This window comes from Anomaloglossus baeobatrachus, chromosome 9 (genome assembly GCF_048569485.1).
Source record: "Anomaloglossus baeobatrachus isolate aAnoBae1 chromosome 9, aAnoBae1.hap1, whole genome shotgun sequence".
In the NCBI taxonomy this organism is placed as follows: domain Eukaryota; kingdom Metazoa; phylum Chordata; class Amphibia; order Anura; family Aromobatidae; genus Anomaloglossus; species Anomaloglossus baeobatrachus.
Genome location: NC_134361.1, coordinates 91,031,090 through 91,054,247, shown reverse-complemented (window position 1 = coordinate 91,054,247; position 23,158 = coordinate 91,031,090). Strand labels below are relative to the sequence as shown.

At 44.0% G+C, this 23,158-nt stretch overlaps 1 protein-coding gene across 1 annotated transcript in view; it reads left to right on the top strand.

Annotated features, from left to right (window-relative positions):
* LOC142251251 (vascular endothelial growth factor receptor kdr-like) overlaps positions 1-23,158 on the top strand; it is a 337,728-nt gene that overhangs the window by 147,080 nt on the left and 167,490 nt on the right. Inside the window, exon 5 of the mRNA XM_075323879.1 lies at positions 18,665-18,833. Within this exon, the coding sequence (XP_075179994.1) occupies positions 18,665-18,833 (169 nt within the window). The remainder of the gene's footprint in view (positions 1-18,664; positions 18,834-23,158) is intronic.

Sequence of the window (23,158 nt, the reverse complement as noted above, 5' to 3'; positions counted from 1 at the left end):
GATTGTCTGTCACACGTGACACACTGGTGATCACACCATGGCCAATCAATGCCAGCTTCTGTATTCCCACCTTCAAACACAGGAGCAATAAATAAGAAGTGAGCGCAGCCACAGCCCTCTTTTTCTGTTGATTAATTAATTTGTCTGAAGATATAAAAACAGAAGCCAGCATTGATTGGACCCAAGGCTCGCGAGATGTCACGTGAACTCTGGGAACGCTAGCTTGGACACCGCTGGAACCGCGCCGGCCGCATAGGTAAGTATAGACTTTATTATTTTACCTGGGGGAAGTATGCTGAATCAGAAGCAGTTGTCCTAGTAGTGGACCAATCCTTTAAAAGCACAAACATTTTAATGGAAATGTCTCCTTTCAGAAACTTTTGGTCTCCGAGGGCAGCTTGTTTTAAAAAAAAACCAAACCGCTGCAGTGCTAATGTCACATCGAGTGGTGGCCAATCCATGACATCACTAAAGGCTACTTTACACAGTGCGATATCGGTCCCGATATCGCTAGTGTGGGTACCCGCCCCCATCTGTTGCGCGACACGGGCATATCGCTGCCCGTGCCACACAACATCGCCCAGAGCTGTCACACATACTTACCTGTCCGGCGACGTCGCTGTGACGGGCGAACCGGCTCCTTTCTAAGGGGGCGGTCCGTGCGGCGTCACAGCGACGTCACTGAAGAGTCACTGAACCGCCGCCCAATAGCAGCGGAGGGGCGGAGATGAGCGGGACGTAACATCCCGCCCACCTCCTTCCTTCTGCATAGCGGCCGGGAGGCAGGTAAGGGGAGCTTCCTCGTTCCTGCGGCGTCACACGCAGCGATGTGTGCTGCCGCAGGAACGAGGAACAACTTCGTTACTGCTGCAGTAACGATTTTTGAGAATGGACCCCCGTGTCGTCGATTAACGATTTTGCACGTTTTTGCAACAATGCAAAATCGCTTATCGGTGTCACACGCAACGGCATCGCTAATGCGGCCGGATGTGCGTCACAAATTCCGTGACCCCAACGACTCCGCATTAGCGATGTCGCAGCGTATAAAGCCCGCTTTACTCTGCCCATTTGTAGATGGAGCACCCCAGTCAGAGCTGCTGAGCTCACTGATTGGTTGTCAAGATATCGATGTGACAGCACTGTAGCCAATATCAGATGCTGTAGAGCTGAGCTGCAGCAGAATATCAGTGCTGGACCCAGGGACGGTGAGTAAAGCACAGTTTGATTTTTTATACAAAACTGCGAATAGGGACCAAGATTTTCTGAAAGGAACAACACCTTTAAGTAAAAGCAAAGCGATGTGTAGCCCATACCCTATCAGTTATTATTTATACGTATACACTAAGCAAATGTCTGATGTAACTAACAGTATCTGGTGATGATCTATAACATATTAGAGCTATGATGTAAGTATATGATAGTATTGCACTTCACATTGTTTGTCCTAAGGTGATATATTTTACAACTCATATGTGAATATAGGGTTATTCATAATCCTCAATGGTTTAACCAGATGCCTAGATAGCAGACTTATTCTACCCCAGAGGATTTGTGATGTATTGGACAGGAGGCAGTCACAAGGTTACACTTTGTTGAGCTTTTGCTTTCTCTCCATTGACTGTGTTTTGACAGAATTTCCAAACCATAATTCTTGTCAATGTGACATTCTCTTGAAGTTGTGTTTCTGTTTCAAATTGTTTAATTACAGTTTGGGCATGTTTCTTGGAGGCTGCTATGCAAAGTCTGTTGAAATTGGCAAGCCACCCTGAGAAGAATTTCACGCTGAGTGATTACAAATTTTGTGAACTGTTGCAGTGTTAGTAGTGATAAAATACTTAGAAAGATGAATGTATCCTCGGAATCGCAGTAATAACTCCTTCCACTGCTTTCTACTTACGACTGAAGGTGCATTTTGCAGGTTGACTTACCGGGACTGTACGCAACACAATGCAACCCAAGAAGAGTTTCTTATCGAGCTGCCAAAGTGGAGGCCAATAATATCTGCAATGTGATCCTCACATCGTAAACACTTAGATGCCTGTTAGGAACCATTTTAATTTTCCTCCCAGTTTGTTTTAGGTCTGTGGAAGGAAACCAACGTGCATATTGTGAGAATTCTCAAATTCCAGACAAACGCATTCCCCAAAGCGTAGTAACCGAAAGAAGCCTTAGAAAGTTATAATTAGCATTTATCTGTAATTAGTTCTGTGCTGATATTTTCTTTGTCTTTGCTGATAGTAACAGGCATGGTCTCCATCCCCTACATATTTGCTGCTTCTTAAGATTTATCCTAATTACATTTGTACTTCTTGAAAGGAAATGATAGAGTCGTGTGGAGACATTCAGTCGGCTTCCTGTGTATAAAGGAAGCCCAGGCAAGGAAGTATTCATCAACGGTAAATATAGAAAGTCCAAAATTAAGCTTACAATCAGTACCTGTAAAAATATTACTGAAGAATAGTTTTATGAGCATCTAGAGAGAAATCATCATAATTCATGGCTATGTGTTCAGAAGTCGACTCTCTTTCCATTGACACAAAATTGTGAAATAGGTGGAGGATGTCTGAGTGCGTTGGGAGTTGTAGATTTGTAAAATCTGGGAGGCAAGGAGTCACAGCTTATAAACCACTGGTTTATATCATGTAGTTCATTTTATATATAGGCTATATAATAAAATATCTTGAATATTTTATATTACGGGTTACATATCATGTGGCTTCTATCATATAACAAAAAGGAGACAGTTGCATACTGCAGCGTTAAGATATGTGGAACAATTAATATGGGAATATAGACTTGCATTAGTGCTATGAAAAGACATGTAAAAATTGAGATACTTAGCACACAAAATTGGCCAGATTTTATGTGAGTCCAACAGCCAGCAGCAAGGCGACCTCATTTTTGTGCAACCGTCTCCTTTTTGTTACTGTGTTTCATATTCAGTTTTCATATTTCAGGGGTTTTTTTAACCCAAACAGAGGCATTAGTTTGATAGGGACCCAACAAAAATGAGGTCGCCTTGCCGCTGGCTGTTGGGCTCACATTAACTTTGGCCAATTTCATGTGTTAAGTATCTCACTTTTTACATGTTTTTTCACAGCTTATAGACCACTGGTTTATATCATGTAGTTTATTTTATACATAGACTATATAATAAAATATCTTGAATATTTTATATTATGGGTTACATATCATGTGGCTTATATCATCATATAACAAAAAGTAGACAGTTGCACACTGCAGTGTTAAGATATGTGGAACAATTAATATGGGAATATAGACTTGCATTAGTGCTATGAGAAGACATGTAAAAATTGAGATACTTAGCACACAAAATTGGCCAGATTTTATGTGAGTCCAACAGGCAGCGGCAAGGCGACCTCATTTTTGTGCAACCGTCTCCTTTTTGTTACTGTGTTTCATATTCAGTTTTCATATTTCAGGGTTTTTTTTAACCCAAACAGAGGCATTAATTTGATAGGGACCCAACAAAAATGAGGTCGCCTTGCCGCTGGCTGTTGGACTCACATTAACTCTGGCCAATTTCATGTGTTAAGTATCTCAATTTTTACATGTTTTTTCACAGCTTATAGTCCACTGGTTTATATCATGTAGTTTATTTTATACATAGACTATATAATAAAATATCTTGAATATTTTATATTATGGGTTACATATCATGTGGCTTATATCATATAACAAAAAGGAGACAGTTGCACACTGCAGTGTTAAGATATGTGGAACAATTAATATGGGAATATAGACTTGCATTAGTGCTATGAAAAAACATGTAAAAATTGAGATACTTAGCACACAAAATTGGCCAGATTTTATGTGAGTCCAACAGCCAGCGGCAAGGCGACCTCATTTTTGTGCAACCGTCTCCTTTTTGTTACTGTGTTTCATATTCAGTTTTCATATTTCAGGGTTTTTTTTAACCCAAACAGAGGCATTAGTTTGATAGGGACCCAACAAAAATGAGGTCGCCTTGCCGCTGGCTGTTGGGCTCACATTAACTCTGGCCAATTTCATGTGTTAAGTATCTCAATTTTTACATGTTTTTTCACAGCTTATAGACCACTGGTTTATATCATGTAGTTTATTTTATACATAGACTATATAATAAAATATCTTGAATATTTTATATTATGGGTTACATATTATGTGGCTTATATCATATAACAAAAAGGAGACAGTTGCACACTGCAGTGTTAAGATATGTGGAACAATTAATATGGGAATATAGACTTGCATTTCTGCTATGAAAAGACATGTAAAAATTGAGATACTTAGCACACAAAATTGGCCAGATTTTATGTGAGTCCAACAGCCAGCGGCAAGGCAACCTCATTTTTGTGCAACCGTCTCATTTTTGTTACTGTGTTTCATATTCAGTTTTCATATTTCAGGGGTTTTTTTTAACCCAAACAGATGCATTAGTTTGATAGGGACCCAACAAAAATAAGGTCGCCTTGCCGCTGGCTGTTGGGCTCACATTAAATCTGGCCAATTTCATGTGTTAAGTATCTCAATTTTTACATGTTTTTTCATAGCAGTAATGCATGTCTATATTCCCATATTCATTTTCACATATTGCAGAGTGCAACTGTCTCCTTTTTGTTACTATGGTTGATATTCAGTTTGCACTTGTTCACATTAGAAAGATAGGATGTGCCATCAGTCTTTTTCTTATATCATATATACAGAAAATATGTAGATATCAGCAGGGCCGTGTTTGCCACTAGAGGGCTGGTGCCTAGGGCGGCGCCTTCCAGAGGCGCAGCCATGACCAAAGTTAAAAAAAAATTATATACAGTATATATATATATATTTTATTTAACCTTCCTCCTTCCTCCAAACTCTTTATTAAATACGGCGTCGTTTTGGAGGAGTGATATCATATCAGTACTATAGCTATTTTGCCTTCTGACTTTCCAATGTTTGTTTTGATGAGAAAATGTAACAATGGGACAACACAAAACTGAAGTATCAATGCACTTGAAGGAGAATTTTTAATGCCATAAATGTCTGATAACTGGGGCCTGCACCAATCTTAAGAATGAGTATTCCCTTAGGCCCTGTCTTATGGGCATGTGAATGATGAGGTAGACATGTATTCATGGATTTACCATTAATTTCTATAGAAGCTTCAGAAAATGAAATAATTGACCACCTCTCTATTCATAACAGCCATGAGACGGGTTGAGGACACCGTTCTTGAAATACAGGTATCCTGTGGACATGCCATGTCTGAGATAGAAGTAATCTATCAATTGCTAATGGCCAATTGTCAATTTATTTATATATTTTCAAGATGAATAAAAGCACCAAGTAGATTTTTAAGAAAGACTGCTGAAGAATTGTTATGTAATAGGGAGTATAAGTGGTTACTATAAAAGACATGTGAGCTGATAGCGCCTCTTTAAAGCGGTTGTCCAACCTTAGGTTACAAGTCTGCTCTCACTCTTCGTAACTACAGACTTGAGAATCCTCACATCTCACACATTGCGCGCTGTGATTCAGAGCTGGGATTGGATGGCCATGTCACTATAAGTATGCAAATTTCATACATGCAGTCATGTGCCAACTAGATGGGTGCAGCCTTGCTCAACGCAAGTGTATTGAGTGAGGAAGGGCACAGTCTAGTGGGAATGTGGCCGGAAGTATGCATATCATGTACTTACGGTCAGATGACTGCCCATTTCTAGCATCAGAGAATCCTCGCAGTGTGTGAACTGTGTTGATTCACAAGTCATAAACTACAAGTCCGAAGTCATTCCTAGGCCGAATAACCTCTTTAAAGGTACGGTCACATTTAGCGACGCTCCAGCGATCTGACCTGGCAGGGATCGCTGGAGTTTCGCTACATGGTCGCTGGTGAACTATCAAGTCAGGCAGATCTCCACAGCGATCAGAGATCAGCCACCAGCCACCAGCGACCCGTGTAACGACGCTGTGCTTGGTAACCATAGTACACATCGGGTTACTAAGCAAAGCGCTTTGCTTATAGTTACCCGATGTGTACCTTAGCTATGTGTGCAGGGAGCAGGGAGCCGGCTTCTAGAAGCTGTGGACGCTGGTAACCAAGGTAAATATTGGGTAACCAAGCAAAGCGCTTTGCTTGGTTACCCGATGTGTACCTTGGTTACCAGCGTCCTCAGAAGCCGGCTCCCTGCACATTCAGATCGTTGCTCTCTCGCTGTCAAACACAGCGATGTGTGCTTCACAGTGGGAGAGCAACAACCAAAAAATGGTCCAGAACATTCAGCAACGACCGGTGACCTCACAGCAGGGGCCAGGTCGTTGCTGGATGTCACACACAGTGACATCGCTAGCAAGATCGCTGTTGCGTCACACAAAAAACGTGACTCAGCAGCGATGTCACTAACGATGACGCTTGGTGAGACGTGGCCTTAAGGCCTCAACAATGTGGTATAGATAGGTTGAGTTAACATGCTTATAGTATATGGTGTTCTTCATGATTAAGAAATACTGAGTAAACAGCAAGATTAATTCAGATTTCAGAAGATGAATTTGGCAAACACAGTGAATAATGAGGTTTCTAGGACTTCATAGAATATTTTTGGCTACCAACCCTCAATATAGATTAGTAGGTTATATGGTCAGAAGAGGACAAATCAGATAAGGTACATGCATGAAAAAATAACTCCTGTCAGCAATGTAATCATTAATCATTGGATAGATACCAAGCGCTGGAGTTTTTCTGACATTATCGCAAAACAATTCTTTGTTTTTACAAAAATATCCAATGAAACGTTTTCCATCGATATGTATCAGATCATCACTTAGCCTAATATATAGTTCTAAGTCTGGGACAGTCTACAATTACTGGCTATGGAGTTACCTCACTGAATGCAGGCACCAGAGACAATGTGATATATGTTTTAGTTGGCTGATGTTGAGTCATGAAACTACGGCATACTCCATACAATTATATGAGTCAGATGAGAGAAGCCGATTGTGATGACAAGCAGTGAGTGACATCTCTAATGGGAATAGACTTGTGGTTTGGAGGCTTTCATGAACAGAATGATAAATACCTTCCCCATCTTTCAGGACTATGCACAAGTAACTATGGTGATTGACATGAAGAGGATAGAGTAAATATGGAACCAATTAATGTAGAATATAGGAAGAGCTTCGATTTGTAAGTGAAGGATCTGTGGATAGGAGCATTGTCCACATTCACCCATGGCACCTACTGTATGTTATACCTTAAAAAGTCATTATGGTGAATTGTTCAAAAATATGAATTGTTCCCACAAGTCTCTGAACGTTTGCCATCCAGTTAATTGAAAAAACATGACTTTTACTTAGCATTAGGTGAAATAAGGACAAGGGGGCAAACTTAGGAAAACTGTCTCTAAGGCCTCTTTCACACGTCCGTGAAAATCACGCACGTTTTTCACGGACGTGTCAAAGGTGCGTTTTGCCCTCCGTGAGCCGTGTTTATGGCACACGTGTGTTGGGAATGGGAACTTTCTGCTCACCTGTCCCTGGCGTCGCTGTCCGGGGTGCTGATCTTCGGTCTCCGGTCCTGCCGACTCCCCGCTGCTGCTGCTTCCGGTCCGCAGTGAAGTGAATATGCAATGAGAATAATGAGCAGCGGTTGGAAGCAAGTGACAGCAGAGACAGTAGGGCTGGAGAAGTAGAGTAACGTTTTGTTATTTTTTTTCTCAGACACGTGTGTTTTCTCTGGTGCATGTCACACGGAACACCTCCGTGTGGTCCGTTTGAGTTCCGTGTGACACACGTGATGCCGGAGAAAAACTGACATGTCTATGTGTGGAGCACACGGGCACACGTATGCTTCACACGTACACACGATCCATGGTAGAACACGCACGTGAGTGCAGAGCCATTGATTTTAATGGGTCTACGTGTGCCCGTGTCTCCGGTACGTGAGGAAACGGACCAAACACGTATGGGACTCGAGACACGGACGTGTGAATGAGGCCTAAAGGGTATGTGCACACAAATAATTTTTTAGGTGGATTCCGACTGGAACCCTCTTGATAAGGCTAAAAAAAGAGCTAAAAAGATTGAACATAATTCAAAATGAAAGATTTTAATTTTTAATAGCTGAATACAAAATGAAAGCTGTACTGTGATTGCTTACCATGGCCATCAAATATGGTTTTGTGATGTTATAAAAATGGGGATTCACTTTTAATACGGTAAATACTTGGTTGTCCTGATCGAATGGTCATAGTCATATACTATAAAAACATTCAAGCCTTGCAATCATAGGCTGCATTTACATCTGAGTTAGTGTATCGATAGCCAAGGGACCACCGCTGTGCAGAGTTCAGTTATGGAGCGCAAGATGAGGTGGCAGAACAAATATACAGCTTTAGCAACAGGCAGGAGATAGCCACTTATATAAGTGAACGAGGTTGAGTAATCTGGTAACAGCTCAAGTTTAACACCCTGCAGAATCTAGCTGGAGCGCCCCAACTATACGTCACCCCAGATATTACAAATATCAATTCAAAAGTACAACAAGGCAAGTACAAAGTATTCACAACTGTACTGAACTAACAACCTAGCTGGCCTCTGCTATCTGGGCGGCACAGCTAACGTGCTCTGGCTGTATTTAATGCACACACCGCCGGTAAAAACTCATGGCATAGTCGAGGGGGAATAAGTTCACTCCAAGGAGCTCGGTGCTGTGATGCTCACTGGTATGCACTTCTCCTTGCATGGCAGGAGGGAACTTCTCTTCGCTCATGGGACCGGGGGTCACCCAACTCCTCTGGGTGACGTCTCTGCTTCTATTCTGATTCGCCGACCTAGGAACACCACAGTCTGGTACTCAATCGATGGTGAGCAGGCCTCCCTCGCCATCTGGCTTGCTGTATCTCACACAGCTGGCACCGTACCTCTTCTCACACCACCGTTCTCAGGTATAACATCGGCAGTGTCTCCTCTCTCTCTCACTCTGAGGCGACACGACTTTTCCTGTTCCCTCTCTTTCTCACTTTCCCACACTTTTTTGAGCCACGTTAGTCCAAGTCTGCAATCCAGAGGGGGAAGCACTTGCTGAACTGGCAAGTCCATAACACACAGAAAACAGGGGAGCACTGCCTCTTAAAATCATAGCACATTAGGAGGCTTCATAGCAGATTCTTCATTATTACCAGAAAAAAATAGCACAGAAAATCACAGTTTTTTTTCTAGTACAATGACAAAAACCATAAAAAAATGTATAAGTCCAATTAAAAGACTAGGATCCATCTAATACCGATGGTGTCAATCATGTGATCTGTCCATGACGTACTTATATTCCATCCTTCTGTTTCTTATGGAGAACTAAATGATAACATTATTAATGCTGGTGTAAACAGGCTGCATACAAGAGTTTACAGATAAAATTGTAATTTGCAAAACCTGTCCTTTGTGGTAGAGTTATATAAGTATTATTAATATTATTAGCACTGGATCATTCTTCCATTCAGACACTCCCAAGCCTACAGGTAGGCAGGCAGTGTGCCTGATCCAATTTACATATTTCTACAGACTGAAAAGGACATTTCCTAAAATATGAGCATTCATTTTCTCCCTGTCGCTGATATTTTGGTATACTAGTTGTGAGACTGTGACCGGGGTTATCTATGACGGCCGGTATGTCTCGCCCCGGTTGTGCTCACTCCATGATAATCCACTATAGGGTTAATGCTGTTTCCCTACAGGCTGAAGGAAGGGTTAAATAGATTCAGGAACAAGGGCAGGTGTGCCGGGTGTGAGGGAGTGATCAAATCTCCCTGAGTTCTCTGCCGGAAAGGCACATATGTACTATTGTGGACTTTTTCTTTGGAATAAACCGTGTGCTGTGAACCTTGGTGCCTGGATCCCTTGTCTTCTGCAGCGCAGCGGACGACGCTACCTTACATATGGTGGAGAATCGGCGGGCATGACAGCCGGTGAGGTGTAGCATCCATCCCTGGTGACCCAGCTGCGCATGTCCTGGATTCGAGCGGCTATACTACAGCCCAAACCCGGCGACGCCATGGAGGACATAATAAAGCATTTGGCTCAGGCTAATGCACAGCAGCAACAGGCTAATGCACAGCAGCAACAGGCTAATGCACAGCAGCAACAGACCAATGCACACCTGCTCCAATCCTTGCAAGTGCAGGAAAAAAAATTCCAAGAACAGATGGATCAGGCCAATGCACGTCAGCAGCAAGCCTTGCAATTGCAGGAAAAAAGGCACCAAGAACAGATGGTTCTCCTGGCCAAGTCGATCCGTGCCGGACCGGCAGCAACAACCCAGGGACCGGGTGACGATGGCAGCGTCCAGAAAGCGGTGAGACAAGCGTTGCAAAAGATGACCCCGGGTGATGATGTGGAAGCGTTCCTGGCGGTGTTTGAACGGGTGGCCGAGCGGGAAAAGCTGCCGACCCCGCAGTGGGCTGAGGTATTGTCACCCTATCTGACGGGGGAACCCCAAAAAGCATACCTGGACCTCTGTACCGAGGACGCCATTGACTATGTGACCCTGAAAGCCGAAATACTGGCTCGGTTGGGGGTGAATACCTATGTACGGGCTCAGCGGGTAAATCAGTGGTTCTTTGAGGAAGCCAAACCCGTACGCTCCCAGGCCTATGACTTGTTATATCTTGTAAAAAAGTGGTTGCAGCCTGACACTCTGAGCCCGGCGCAAATGGTGGAAAGGGTAGTAGTGGATCGTTTTGTGCGCACTTTACCCGTCACCATTCAACGGTGGGTCGGACAGGGTGACCCGAGTACCCTGGACCAATTAGTGTCCCTGGTAGAGCGGCATGTGGCTACGCAGGACTTGATACGGGACACTGAGACTTTGCGTACCGCCCGTCGGTCCGGCTCCTCCAAGCCTAGGGCCAAGGACCCACCGCTGACACCGGTGCGGGAGTCCGCTACCGTCCCGTCTGAAGCCGCACCCTCCGTCCCTGAGGTCCGGAAAACTATGTACCCTAAACGACAACTCGTCAAGGGGGTGTCCTTCCCTATTAGATGTTGGCGGTGCCAGCGGGTGGGACATATGGAAGCCCAGTGTCCACTCACCACGGAGCCCATGGATTGTGGGGTTACCCGGCGGGGTTCAATGTATGCTCAGGTGGTGTGTACCGCTGACCTGGTCTACCCAGAGACTGAGCCCCACTTGTGCCAAATTCAGGTGAATGGATGTCCGGTTACAGGCTTGTTGGATTCCGGAAGCTTAGTGACCCTTGTGCGATCAACCCTAAGGGCTAAAGTAAAGGCCACAGGACGTACCGTGGGGGTGGTTTGCATACATGGGGACCGCCGAGACTATCCCACGGGGATAGTCACCATCACAGCACCTTGCGGTCAGGTGCAACATGAGGTGGGACTTATTAATACTCTTCCCTATGATGTGATCCTAGGAAGGGATCTGCCCTATTTTTGGACTTTATGGAAGGGACCTCCTAAGTCCCCTCAGATATTGGTCAGTCCGGGACCTGAGCCCTACAATCCTGAATCCGGGACGCCTGCCGTAGGGGTCCCCATGATAGGGACAGGATGTGAACCTGATAGGTCGCCCCTAGAGGTATTGGCAGGAGAGGCTGAGACGGTCGAGCCCATCCCGGAGTTGGAGGCGTCCCCGGATACGTTTGGGACAGCCCAACTCCAGGACCCTACATTAATACATGCCCGGAGTCGGGTGACAGTAGTTGACGGGGTGGCACAGCTGCCTGGTGCCCAGGTAAGATACCCCCATTTCGCTCTTAAGCAGGATTTACTCTACCGGGTAGATGAAATACGGGGCGTAGGGGTAGAGCAGTTGGTGGTGCCCCAGCCGTATCGCCGGCGGGTCCTCGACTTGGCTCATAAACACCTGATGAGTGGTCACCTAGGGGTCAAGAAAACGCAGGAGCGAATATTGCAAAGGTTCTATTGGCCCGGGGTCTTTGGGGAGGTAAAACGGTTCTGCGAAACCTGCCCGGAGTGTCAGCTTACCGCACCCCTGACCCACTTTCACAGTCCGTTGGTACCGTTACCCATTATAGAAGTCCCTTTTGAACGGATAGGGATGGATCTGGTGGGGCCCCTCGTAAAGTCTGCTCGAGGGCACCAGCATATCCTAGTGATCGTTGACTATGCCACCTGGTATCCAGAGGCGATACCTCTCAGACATACTGCAGCCAAGCTTATAGCTCGGGAGTTGTTTGCTGTGTTCTGCCGGGTGGGGTTGCCCAAGGAGATCCTTACGGATCAGGGGACCCCATTCATGTCTAAAGTGACCAAAGAGCTATGCCGGCTACTCCAGATCAAGCAGTTGCGTACGTCTGTGTATCATCCTCAGACGGATGGTTTAGTGGAACGATTCAATAAAACCCTGAAAACCATGCTCAAAAGGGTGATTTCCAAAGACGGGAAAGACTGGGATATGATGCTTCCCTATTTGATGTTTGCCATACGAGAGGTGCCACAGGCATCCACGGGGTTTTCGCCTTTTGAATTGTTATACGGGCGACATCCCCGGGGATTGTTGGACCTGGCAAAAGAAACCTGGGAGCAGGAGCCCACCCCCCATAAAAGTGTGATTGAACACATTTTGGGTATGCAGAACCGCATAAGCGCGGTCATGCCAATTGTGAAGGAGCATTTACAGGAGGCTCAGGCCGCGCAAAGCGGCCGCTACAATAGACAAGCCACCGTGCGGACCTTTAATCCCGGGGATCGGGTGTTGGTATTGATTCCCACGGCGGAGAGTAAATTCCTGGCTCAGTGGCAAGGCCCCTACGAGATAAAGGAAAGAGTCGGGGTGGTTAACTATAAAGTATTGCAGCACGGTAGGCGGAAACCTGAACAAATATACCATGTCAACCTATTAAAACCTTGGCAGGAACGGGAAAGCCTGATGGCTGTTTTTTCCCCACCTCCCTCCTCTTCGGGTCGTTCACATCCGGCTCCAGCGACCTCCGGAGAGGACGAACCGGAAGTAAGGATTGGAGAAGCCCTCACCAAGACACAGAGGCGAGAGGCCAGACGGTTGGTTCAGCAGAACCCCGATGTCTTCTCCGAGCTGCCCGGTAGGACCAGTCTGATACGACATGATATTGTCACCGAGCCCCACCTAAAGGTACGCCTGAAGTCATACCGAGTACCGGAGGCTCGACGACAAGCCATATCGGAGGAAGTAAAGACAATGTTACGCCTGGGGGTCATCGAAAAATCCCGGAGTGAATGGGCTAGTCCGATTGTCCTAATACCAAAACCCGATGGCTCCTTAAGGTTCTGCAATGACTTTAGGAGATTGAACGAAATATCCAAGTTTGATCTCTACCCCATGCCCCGGGTGGATGAGCTGATTGATAGGCTGGGACAGGCGCGATATTTTACCACGCTCGACCTGACCAAGGGGTACTGGCAGGTGCCACTAACGGAGTCCGCCAAGGAGAAAACCGCTTTTGTTACGCCGGAGGGTCTCTTCCACTATGTTGTCTTGCCTTTTGGGTTACATGGCGCTCCGGCCACGTTCCAGAGGTTGATGGACTTAGTGCTGGAACCCCACCAGGCGTATGCATCAGCGTACCTTGATGACATCATTATTTACAGCTCCGATTGGCAGACTCACTTGGAACAGGTACAAGCGGTGGTGGACGCGCTTCGAACAGCCGGATTGACAGCCAATCCCAAGAAATGTGCATTGGGACTCACGGAAGCCCGCTACTTGGGCTACGTGATAGGCCAAGGAGTGATTAAGCCCCAAATTAACAAGGTCGAGGCGATCCAGAAGTGGCCTAGACCCCTGACCACGAAGCAGGTTAGGGCCTTCCTGGGTATCGTGGGATACTACAGGAGGTTTGTAAAAGATTTTGCGGGACTATCAGCCCCCTTGACAGACCTTCTCAAAGGCAAGAAGTCCGTCATGGTGCGCTGGACTCCGCAGGCCGAGGACTCCTTCCGGGCCCTGAAGGAGGTCCTGTGCGGACAGCCCGTTCTGGTCAACTCTGATTTCCGGAAGGAGTTCATAGTACAGACTGATGCCTCGGAGGTCGGCCTGGGGGCAGTGCTGTCTCAGGTGGTTCAGGGGGAGGAACACCCCGTCACCTTCTTAAGTAGGAAGCTCACCCCTCCCGAGCGGAATTATAGCGTAGTGGAGAAGGAGTGCCTGGCGATCAAGTGGGCCTTGGAGTCCCTACGCTATTACCTGCTGGGACGTCAGTTTCGCTTGGTGACGGATCACTCTCCACTGGTCTGGATGAGGTCCGCCAAGGAACGGAATGCCCGGGTTACCCGGTGGTTCCTTTCTCTGCAGAACTTCAGGTTTACGGTTGAACACCGGGCCGGTAGGTTGCAGGGCAACGCCGATGCCTTGTCCCGCGGCCCGTGTTTGATGGCAGGAGTTCAACCCCGCACGCTTGAACTGAGGGGGGGGGGTATGTGAGACTGTGACCGGGGTTATCTATGACGGCCGGTATGTCTCGCCCCGGTTGTGCTCACTCCATGATAATCCACTATAGGGTTAATGCTGTTTCCCTACAGGCTGAAGGAAGGGTTAAATAGATTCAGGAACAAGGGCAGGTGTGCCGGGTGTGAGGGAGTGATCACATCTCCCTGAGTTCTCTGCCGGAAAGGCACATATGTACTATTGTGGACTTTTTCTTTGGAATAAACCGTGTGCTGTGAACCTTGGTGCCTGGATCCCGTGTCTTCTGCAGCGCAGCGGACGACGCTACCTCACATAGTGAAATAATACCTCTCCAGCTATCCTTTGTTTTGTGCACTAGATGACAGTATGTAACTCTTTATATCTTCTTGTGGATGGTTGTTCCACTGATGAACAATAATATTATACAAGTTCATCTCAATAAATTAGAATATCATCAAAAAGTTAATTTATTTCAGTAATTCAATACAAAAAGGGAAACGCATATATTATATAGAGTCATCACACACAGAGGGATCTATTTCTAGTGTTTATTTCTGTTAATGTTGATGATTATGGCTTACAGCCAATGAAAACCCAAAGTCATTATCTCAGAAAATTAGAATAATTACCACAAAACACCTTTTCATTCATTTCTATAAGCCTTTTTATTCAGCCAAGGAGTTCAGGAGAAGAAATAAGAGAGTTACAAATGCTACCATCTCACTGTCATATTCACTATTAAAGACTTTGTATCAAATTTATCCCCTATCCAAAGGAAAACATATTAATTGTTGGAGTTCAGATCATAGAAGCTCTATCAGTCCGAAGAATGAGTCTCTGATAGTGATGGGCGAGAATACCTGAGAATACCAGCCCCCAGCTGTCGGCTTTATCATGACATGACTGGGTATCAAAATTGGGGGGACCGCATACCGTTTTAAAAAATTATTTATTTAAATATTTAAAAATAAAGCCACATAGGGTCACTCTTATTTTGATACACAGCCAAGATAAGCGCACGGCTAGGGGGCTGCAGCCTGTAGCCATATGCTTTCTTTGTGCTAGGTATTATAATATGATAATATGGAGAGCCCTACAACAATTGTTTTATTTATTCATTATTATTATATCAATATAGATATGCACACAGCGTCGGTGATTGCAAGCCTCAGATGTTGTCACACAGGGTGGGGGCGTATCTGACTGTAACCAATCACACCAATTCACGCAGAGGTCTGCATGCTCAACACCTGTTTCATTTATGCAAAGGTCTGCATGCTCAACATCTGCTCTATTAATGCAGAGGTCTGCATGATCAACACCTGCTTCATTTACGCAGAGGTCTGCATCTGTAGTAGCCCAGGAACAGGGGACTCCCAAATGTTTGATAGATCATGGTTGCTGTTCTGGCACGAAGGTGCAGGGGCCGTATTCCCTGGGTGGTCTATGAGGCTCATGTTCCCTACAATCCACGCCAACACAGTATGCACAGCCAATGGACTGACTACAGACATAGGTCTCGGGGAGAACAGTCGCTTTACTACGCCAGGAACAAAGAGAACCAACACAAAATAGATGTTTCACAGTCTCTGATGGGTAGGCCAAGGCAAATACAACTTGGAGTTGAATATTGAAGTGCAATTAGGGTTCTGGATCTTTAAGAGCATGAACTGTTTTATAAGTGATACTTGTGTACTTTTAGAAGCAGGATCAGAGTCTTTTGTAGCTTAGAGTAGGAGGGTAGGTATAATAAGAAGATTGTACAGACCTGGAATCCTAGGGTTAGTACCACAGCTAATCACAGCATGTTCAGAAGTACTTGTAAGCAAATGTAGAGAGTTGCCCTGCGCACCACAGGGACCAGACAGCTGATGCGTGGACAATGGCGTGCAAGCCACTAATGTTGTTTTGGGACGGGAGACCCTCAAACTTCCTTAACCTGCATGCAGTAGGTTCTTCTATATACTCAGTGTGCCCTACTGTCTGAAGAAGCACTTGTAGATCTGGACAGTGAGGATTCAGGATAGAAAGCCTTTAGTATATTGGCTGTGGAAGTCAAGATATGATGAAGTACCAGACCTTGGGCCTGGCAGGGAATCTTGTTGTGAAGAGACTCTCCACATGTGCTCTGCTTCCGGAGGAGTCTTGGCCAGAACTGGATAATTCAAGCTCTGTCTAGCCAGACAGAGGCTGGAAGTAGCCCCACCTTTTGAGCCATGTGACCAAGTCACTGGTTGATAGGACAACACCCAATCTACACTTAAGTCTCTTACAGTGGAAAGTAAATATAAACTACATTTTCACCAGTAGATGGTACTGGGACACAACAAATGAAAAAAACATTAAATATAAGTGGATGTAGCTTAAAGTACATATCTAAAGCTCACAAATGAAAGGGACGACACATAGAGGGGCAGCTGGGGAGTGAGTTGTAGTGTGCGGGAGCTACTCACGGTCCAAGGGTTCTTAAAGGAACAGACACACTCTGAACCAGGCCACTACACATGCTCAACACTTGCTCCATTTACACGGAGGTCTGCATAGGACCTTTTTGGGCCTTGATGGGTCAGTCCTCCGATGATGGAAGTTATGACACAGCTTATAAACTAGCTAAAAACCTTTTAGCTCATTGAGACTCTAGGGGGAAAAATACATACAGAGGGAAGCCCCAATAATATATAACATGTCACCTATCCAGTGGGCAGTTAATAAATGTTGGTGATTGGAATACACCTTTGGGACACAACAGAGTGGATCAAGATCAAGCAGGATAACAATGGCACGATGTTAAATGCAAAGCTTTATATATAAAATTGCCAACAAGGCCTACCTATATAAACAAAAATGGTACAACTGATTGAAAAATGTAATCAGTGATTGTGGAGGTTTGTGAGAAGCATTTAACCCCTTGCCAACATCCACTGTTCATAAGAGCGCAAGTTAATAGCAGGTGTATGGAATGGACTCACGGGGTGAGCTTGCCTCATACTGTGCAGGTAAAGGCTGATATAGGCCTGGACCGGCCTCTAACAGCCGCCGGTGGTGCAGAGCGCTGCATGCGATTGTTAACCTGTTAAATTCCGCTGTGACTCTCAGACAGCGGCATTAACATTACACTGGCATGAGGACGCATCATTCTTTGTGTCCATTGGCACATCCGTAACCTGATCGCGAAGTGCACATGGATTCCTATGACAGCTGAAGATATGTTGAAGACCTCCATGACTGTCATTATGGACCAAATTGAAACCCTGCCTGTGGTCGGGCTTCAAAACAGGCTGTGATTTTCCCTATATGCAGCAATGCTAAGGTATTGCTGAATATAGCACAAGCTATTATTTTCAAGTACCCAAAGTTGACTAATAAAAACAGTGAAAAGAAAAAAACAAAAGTTTTAACAAATATGAAAAATAAAAAAAATACGGTGGTATCACCGCATCCAAAAAAGTCAGATCTATCAAATTCTAAAAATAATTAACCTGATTGGTAAACAGAGAAAAATTCAAAATGACAAAATTGCGTTTTTGGAGGGTCGTTGCAATAACAAAAAAAAACATCCTGTAACAACTAATCAAAATGTCATATCTATCCTCAAACAGTATCAATAAAACATTGTCTCGCCCCTCAAAAAATAAACTCTTATAAAACTTAATTGAGCGAAAAATGAAATTATTACAGTGACTCCAGAAAAAAAAAATTCTTAAACTTCTGATTTTTTAGTTAGCACTAAAATAATTTAAAAACTGGGCATGTTTGGTATTACTGTAATAGTACTGATGAAGAGGTCAATTTTCCCACACAATGTATGCCATAACAACAGTTACCAAAAAACAATGTCAGAAATGTGTTCTTTTCTCAATTTCACCACACATGGAATTTTTTTTCCCATTCTTCAGTAGAAAATGGTGTCATTCAAAAGTACAACTTGTCCACACAAAAAATAAGCCCTCATACGTCCAATATGGACAGAAGAATTATAAAGTTTGGGCTCTTGGAAGAAGCAAAGGAAAAAACAAAACCGCAAAAACAGAAATTGGCTGCATCAGGGAAGGGGTTAAAAGTAAACACATTTTTAAAAAAAATGATTTGTTTGCTTTTTTGTTCTCCCTAAAAAGTCTTTACCGTTCTAGGAAACCTTTATCACAAACACATAAGTCTCCAAGAACTGTAATTTTGTGTAATGTGCAATTATTGTATATACATTTTGCCAATTTTATGTACATGTGTTTTGTAAAGATGCTAAATTTGTATTCTCTCCTTCAGTATTTTAATAAAGGTAAACTAGATCACCAAGATCACCAAGGAATGGCGTGGGACCCTAAGATCGGTTTTACCATATCTTCACCTGGCCACAGGTTTCAAGAAATTGTAAAGTGTGAAACTGAGGTCAAAGGAAAACGTTTTTACACAATGTTCTGGAAGCAAAACGTAGGTAAGCATGAAATTTTGTTTTGGCTTTTCGTGATCTATTTTATTCTTGATTTATTGTGATTGTTGGCATCTTAACAAATCTTTTGTAAAAGACTCAACGTATGTGTCATGTCCCCACCGGAGTCCGCTCCTGCAACTTCTGTTCCGATCACCAGGCGACGCCATGTTCCCGCCATGAATAGTGCTGGTGATAGGAGAGGAGTCGGTGCCTGTGGCTCTGCTGAGCGCAGACTCCGCTCATCCACTAGGCTGGGTTTCCCTGGAGCCTGCAGTACCACTGGCTGACTGTAGGTGGCGTGTGTCTTCCAGATGAAGTTGCCATCATTCACCTGCAGCCAATGGGAAGACACCACACCCTTCTTATTCCCCCTCCTGTCATCTGACCACTGCCAGAAATAGTTCTATTCTTGGTTCCTGTGTTATTTGTATAGTGATTCCTGTGTGCTGATCTCTGCTTGTTTCCTGACTACCTCTCCTGCCTTCTGTTTACCTCACTGCCCAATCCGGATTTGACCTCTGCTACGTTTTCTGATTACGTCCTTGCCTGCTGATTCTGTCCCTGTTCTGCAATTCCTGGTTTGACCCTGCCTGACGACTACTCTCTCGGACTGCAGCCTTTCACAGGTAGTGATCTCCAGGGCCCTGTGTGATTCCAAATCCCTGTAGGGGTTAAAGGGTTTCAGGGTTCTGGGGGTCCTGCTTGGATAGTGGCTTCCCTCTAGCCTGTCCATTACAGCCCGTCTGAGTCTGTGGATCCAGGCAGGCGTTACAGTATGTTTGGTGTGGTGTTTCCAGGCTCCGGTGCGGTTTCCAGTTTGTTTCACCTCCGGATCTTTATTTTTCAGAATAGTTAATAATTGTTTCAAGTTTTGTACTAAATATGTTGTGAAACTGAAATTAAACAGAAGAGAGGGGGATGCAAATGGTGTCTTATCCGGTGGTACCAGAAAGAATTCAATTAGGTGCACTAACCTATGCGGTTGTGTTATAGACACAACCACTATAACCTTGTGCTGAGGAAGGCTGCTGCAGAACCCAGGAAGATAGCATTGGAGGAGATGGAAGAAAAGGGTTAATCCACGCTGCCAGAAGAAGATCACTGAAGATCGATGGGGATTAAGGCATCTGATTTTATTGTTCAACACATTTTGGAGCTTTATGTCTCCTTCTTCAGGAAAAAAAAATCAGTAATGTACATTGTTGATTTTTGTTCATGAAGAAGGAGTCATACAGCTCCAAAACGCGTTGAACAATAAATATGTTTTAATCCCCATTGATCTTCAGTGATCTTCTTATGGCAGCGAGGATTAACCCTTTTCTTCCATCTCCTCCAAAGTTTTGTACTAAAGTTAGAGTTGGGAAAAACATCTAGGAGTTTCTTCTAATGGTTTGTCAACCCTAATTTTACAGTGTATGGAACAAATAGTCAAATATGCTATGTTTGCCATGGTCCTCCAATGGATTAACACAATTTGATATCAAAATATACAGCACTTATGAACAATTATTCTTCACATGCTTCTCCCTGAAAAAAGGCTACATATGTTATCCACAGTTCAGTACCCCAACATTTGTAATTAAATGCAAGGGAGCACTGGCAGAAGACATTTTGTATCACTACATTGTTTTTTTAACTTGGGTGGACCAGCAGGTTTAGAATCATTCACATTAAAAAAAAAATCCAAAATATTAGAGAAAGTGCTGACTTATCCAACATGTCACTCTTCTGCTGTGTTATTCTGAATTAAATAAATACTTTTAAATTTGTTGAGAAAACAAGCGTGGGAGAATTATCGCGTTTCACTAACCAAATTCCTACTAAAATGAATGACAAGCGAGGAAATAGAGAGAGAACTTGAGTCGTAATACTCAGTGCTTGGGATTTAGTTACTAGTAGTGATGGACAGACCAGGAGTATAAAAGTCCAAATTCGCACAGGTTAAAAAGAACCCTAGCATTGTCCCTAGGTGCGGAGGTCTCTGGTAACTCCGGGAAATGATCTGGATCCTGACACCTGGGTAATAACAAAAATCAAAGAAAAAAAAAGAAAACAAGAATAAAGCAAACATTCATATTTACCAGTCTCTGTGTGACTGTACATTGCTTCTGAGCAGACTCACTCTACTTTTGGGGCTGCTCATTATCTTAATGCATATGCACTGCTTCCCCCCGCCCACTGGGTCCCCGAGTCTCCGGTTGCAGACAGACAGGGCTCCCACCCTGTGTGTCTGCATCTTGATTGGTGGAAAAATAAATAAGTAAATAAATTGGCATAGGGTCCCCCCATGTTATGATACCCAGTCATGATAAAGCATATGGCTACAGGCTGCAGCCTGTGTATCAAAATAAGAAGAACCGCATGCAGCTTTTTTAAAATGATTTAAATAAATAATTTTAAAAAATGGCGTGCGGTCCCCCCAATTTTGATACCCAGTCATGCCAAAGCTGACAGCTGGGAACTGGTATTCTCGGGCTGGGAAGGTCAATGGTATTGACCCCCTCAACCTAAAAATAACAGTCCGCAGCTGTCCAGGATTGTCACATCCATTACATGTGACAATCCTGGAATTTTACCTGGCTCATCCCAATTGCCTTGGTGCAGTAATCAGGGTAATCAAGGTAATAAGGGGTTAATGACAGCTCACAGCTACCAGTAAGCCCTAGATTAGTAATGGGAGGCTTCTATGAGACCCCCCATTACTAATCTGTAAGTGAAAAGAAATAAACACAAACACCCAAAAAAATCTTTTATTTGAAATAAAATACAAAAAACACACCCTCTTTTACCCCTATATTAACCCCCAAAACAGCCAGGTCCGACCTAATCCACACAAGTTCCCACAACGATTCCAGCTGTGAGCTTTTATTAACCCCTTATTATCTCAATTGCCATCACATCAGGGCAATGGTCTGGGTAAAGTTCTGGGATTGTTGCATCTAATGAATGTTACAATTCTGGGCAGCTGCATGCTGTAATTTTTAGGCTGGGAGGCCCAATAAGCATGGGCCTCCCTAGCCTGAGAATACCAGCTCCCAGCTGTCAACTTTATCATGGTTGGGTATCAAAATTGGGGGGACCGCATGCCAGTTTTTAAAAATTATTTATTTAAATAATTTTAAAAAGCCGCATGCGATTCCTCCTATTTTCTACACAGCTGAGATAAGCTCATGGCTGGGGCCTGCAGCCTGTAGCCATATGCTTTATTTGTGCTGGGTATCATAATATGGGGGGACTCTATGCCAATTTATTTATTTATTTTTACAGCAATAGAGAAGCACACACAGTGCCTTTGATTGGTTGCAGTCAGAAACTCAGGGTGTGGGTGCCTCTGACTGCAACCAATCAGAGACAATGGGACTGCCGGTGGGTGGGCGAAGCAATGAATATGTATGAAGTATAATGAGCGGCCTCGGAAGTAGCGTTAGAGCTGCACGGAGGTTGGTAAGTATAACATGCCTATTCTAATTACCCTATCCTGTCTACCACCATTTTTAACCTCCTGATTCGGGTCCCCTTAGGTGGACTGAATTCCAACCAGATATCTGGGATCAATTCCAAGGGTTTTTTTTAACTTGGTTGGACCCACCGATCCTTGGTATTCGTGAGTCCAGCTATCACTAGCTCCTCAAATTCATGGAGATCACAAACAAGAAACTTTGTAGTATAAACTGTGAGGAGAGAGAACACAATAGGGTGACCCTATTTAAGACGGAGAAAATTGAAAAAAAGGTATGGCTCACCTAAGGGATAGTAAAGTGTCCCAGTTAAAAGTTAAACATTCTGCTGCCTCGTGGCTGTAGAAGGTCTTCAGGTAAATTTTCCAAAAAGATTTAAATAAATGACTGCTACAAATAGGCTGTGTTGGTGGAAGATTTCTGAAAAAAAATGAAAATAAAATAAAATGGAATACAAAGTTTCTTGTTTAAAAAAACACTGGTACAATTGGCTACGCTGATGAAAGATTTCTTGCTGTAAGAAGATGCAATGAGCTTCCTTTATTTATGAATGTCTTAATATATCAAATTCATCGCATCTTCTTGCAGCAAGAAATCTTCTTTTATCAGAGTTGCCAATTTGTTCCAGTGGTTTTTAAACTTTTCTGTCTTTTACTGTACACATGTGTCATGTATGATTGAGCCATATAAAGAGCTGAGGTTAACAGCAGAGTATAATAATAGTCTATTTAATCAATTCATAATGGAAACGAATAGGGTTGTTGGGTTGGGAGCCACATTTTCAAATAACGTATTAGTGAATTCTAAAGGGCACTTTACACGCTGAGATATCGCTATCGATTTCGCTAGCGAGCGTACCCGCCCCCGTCG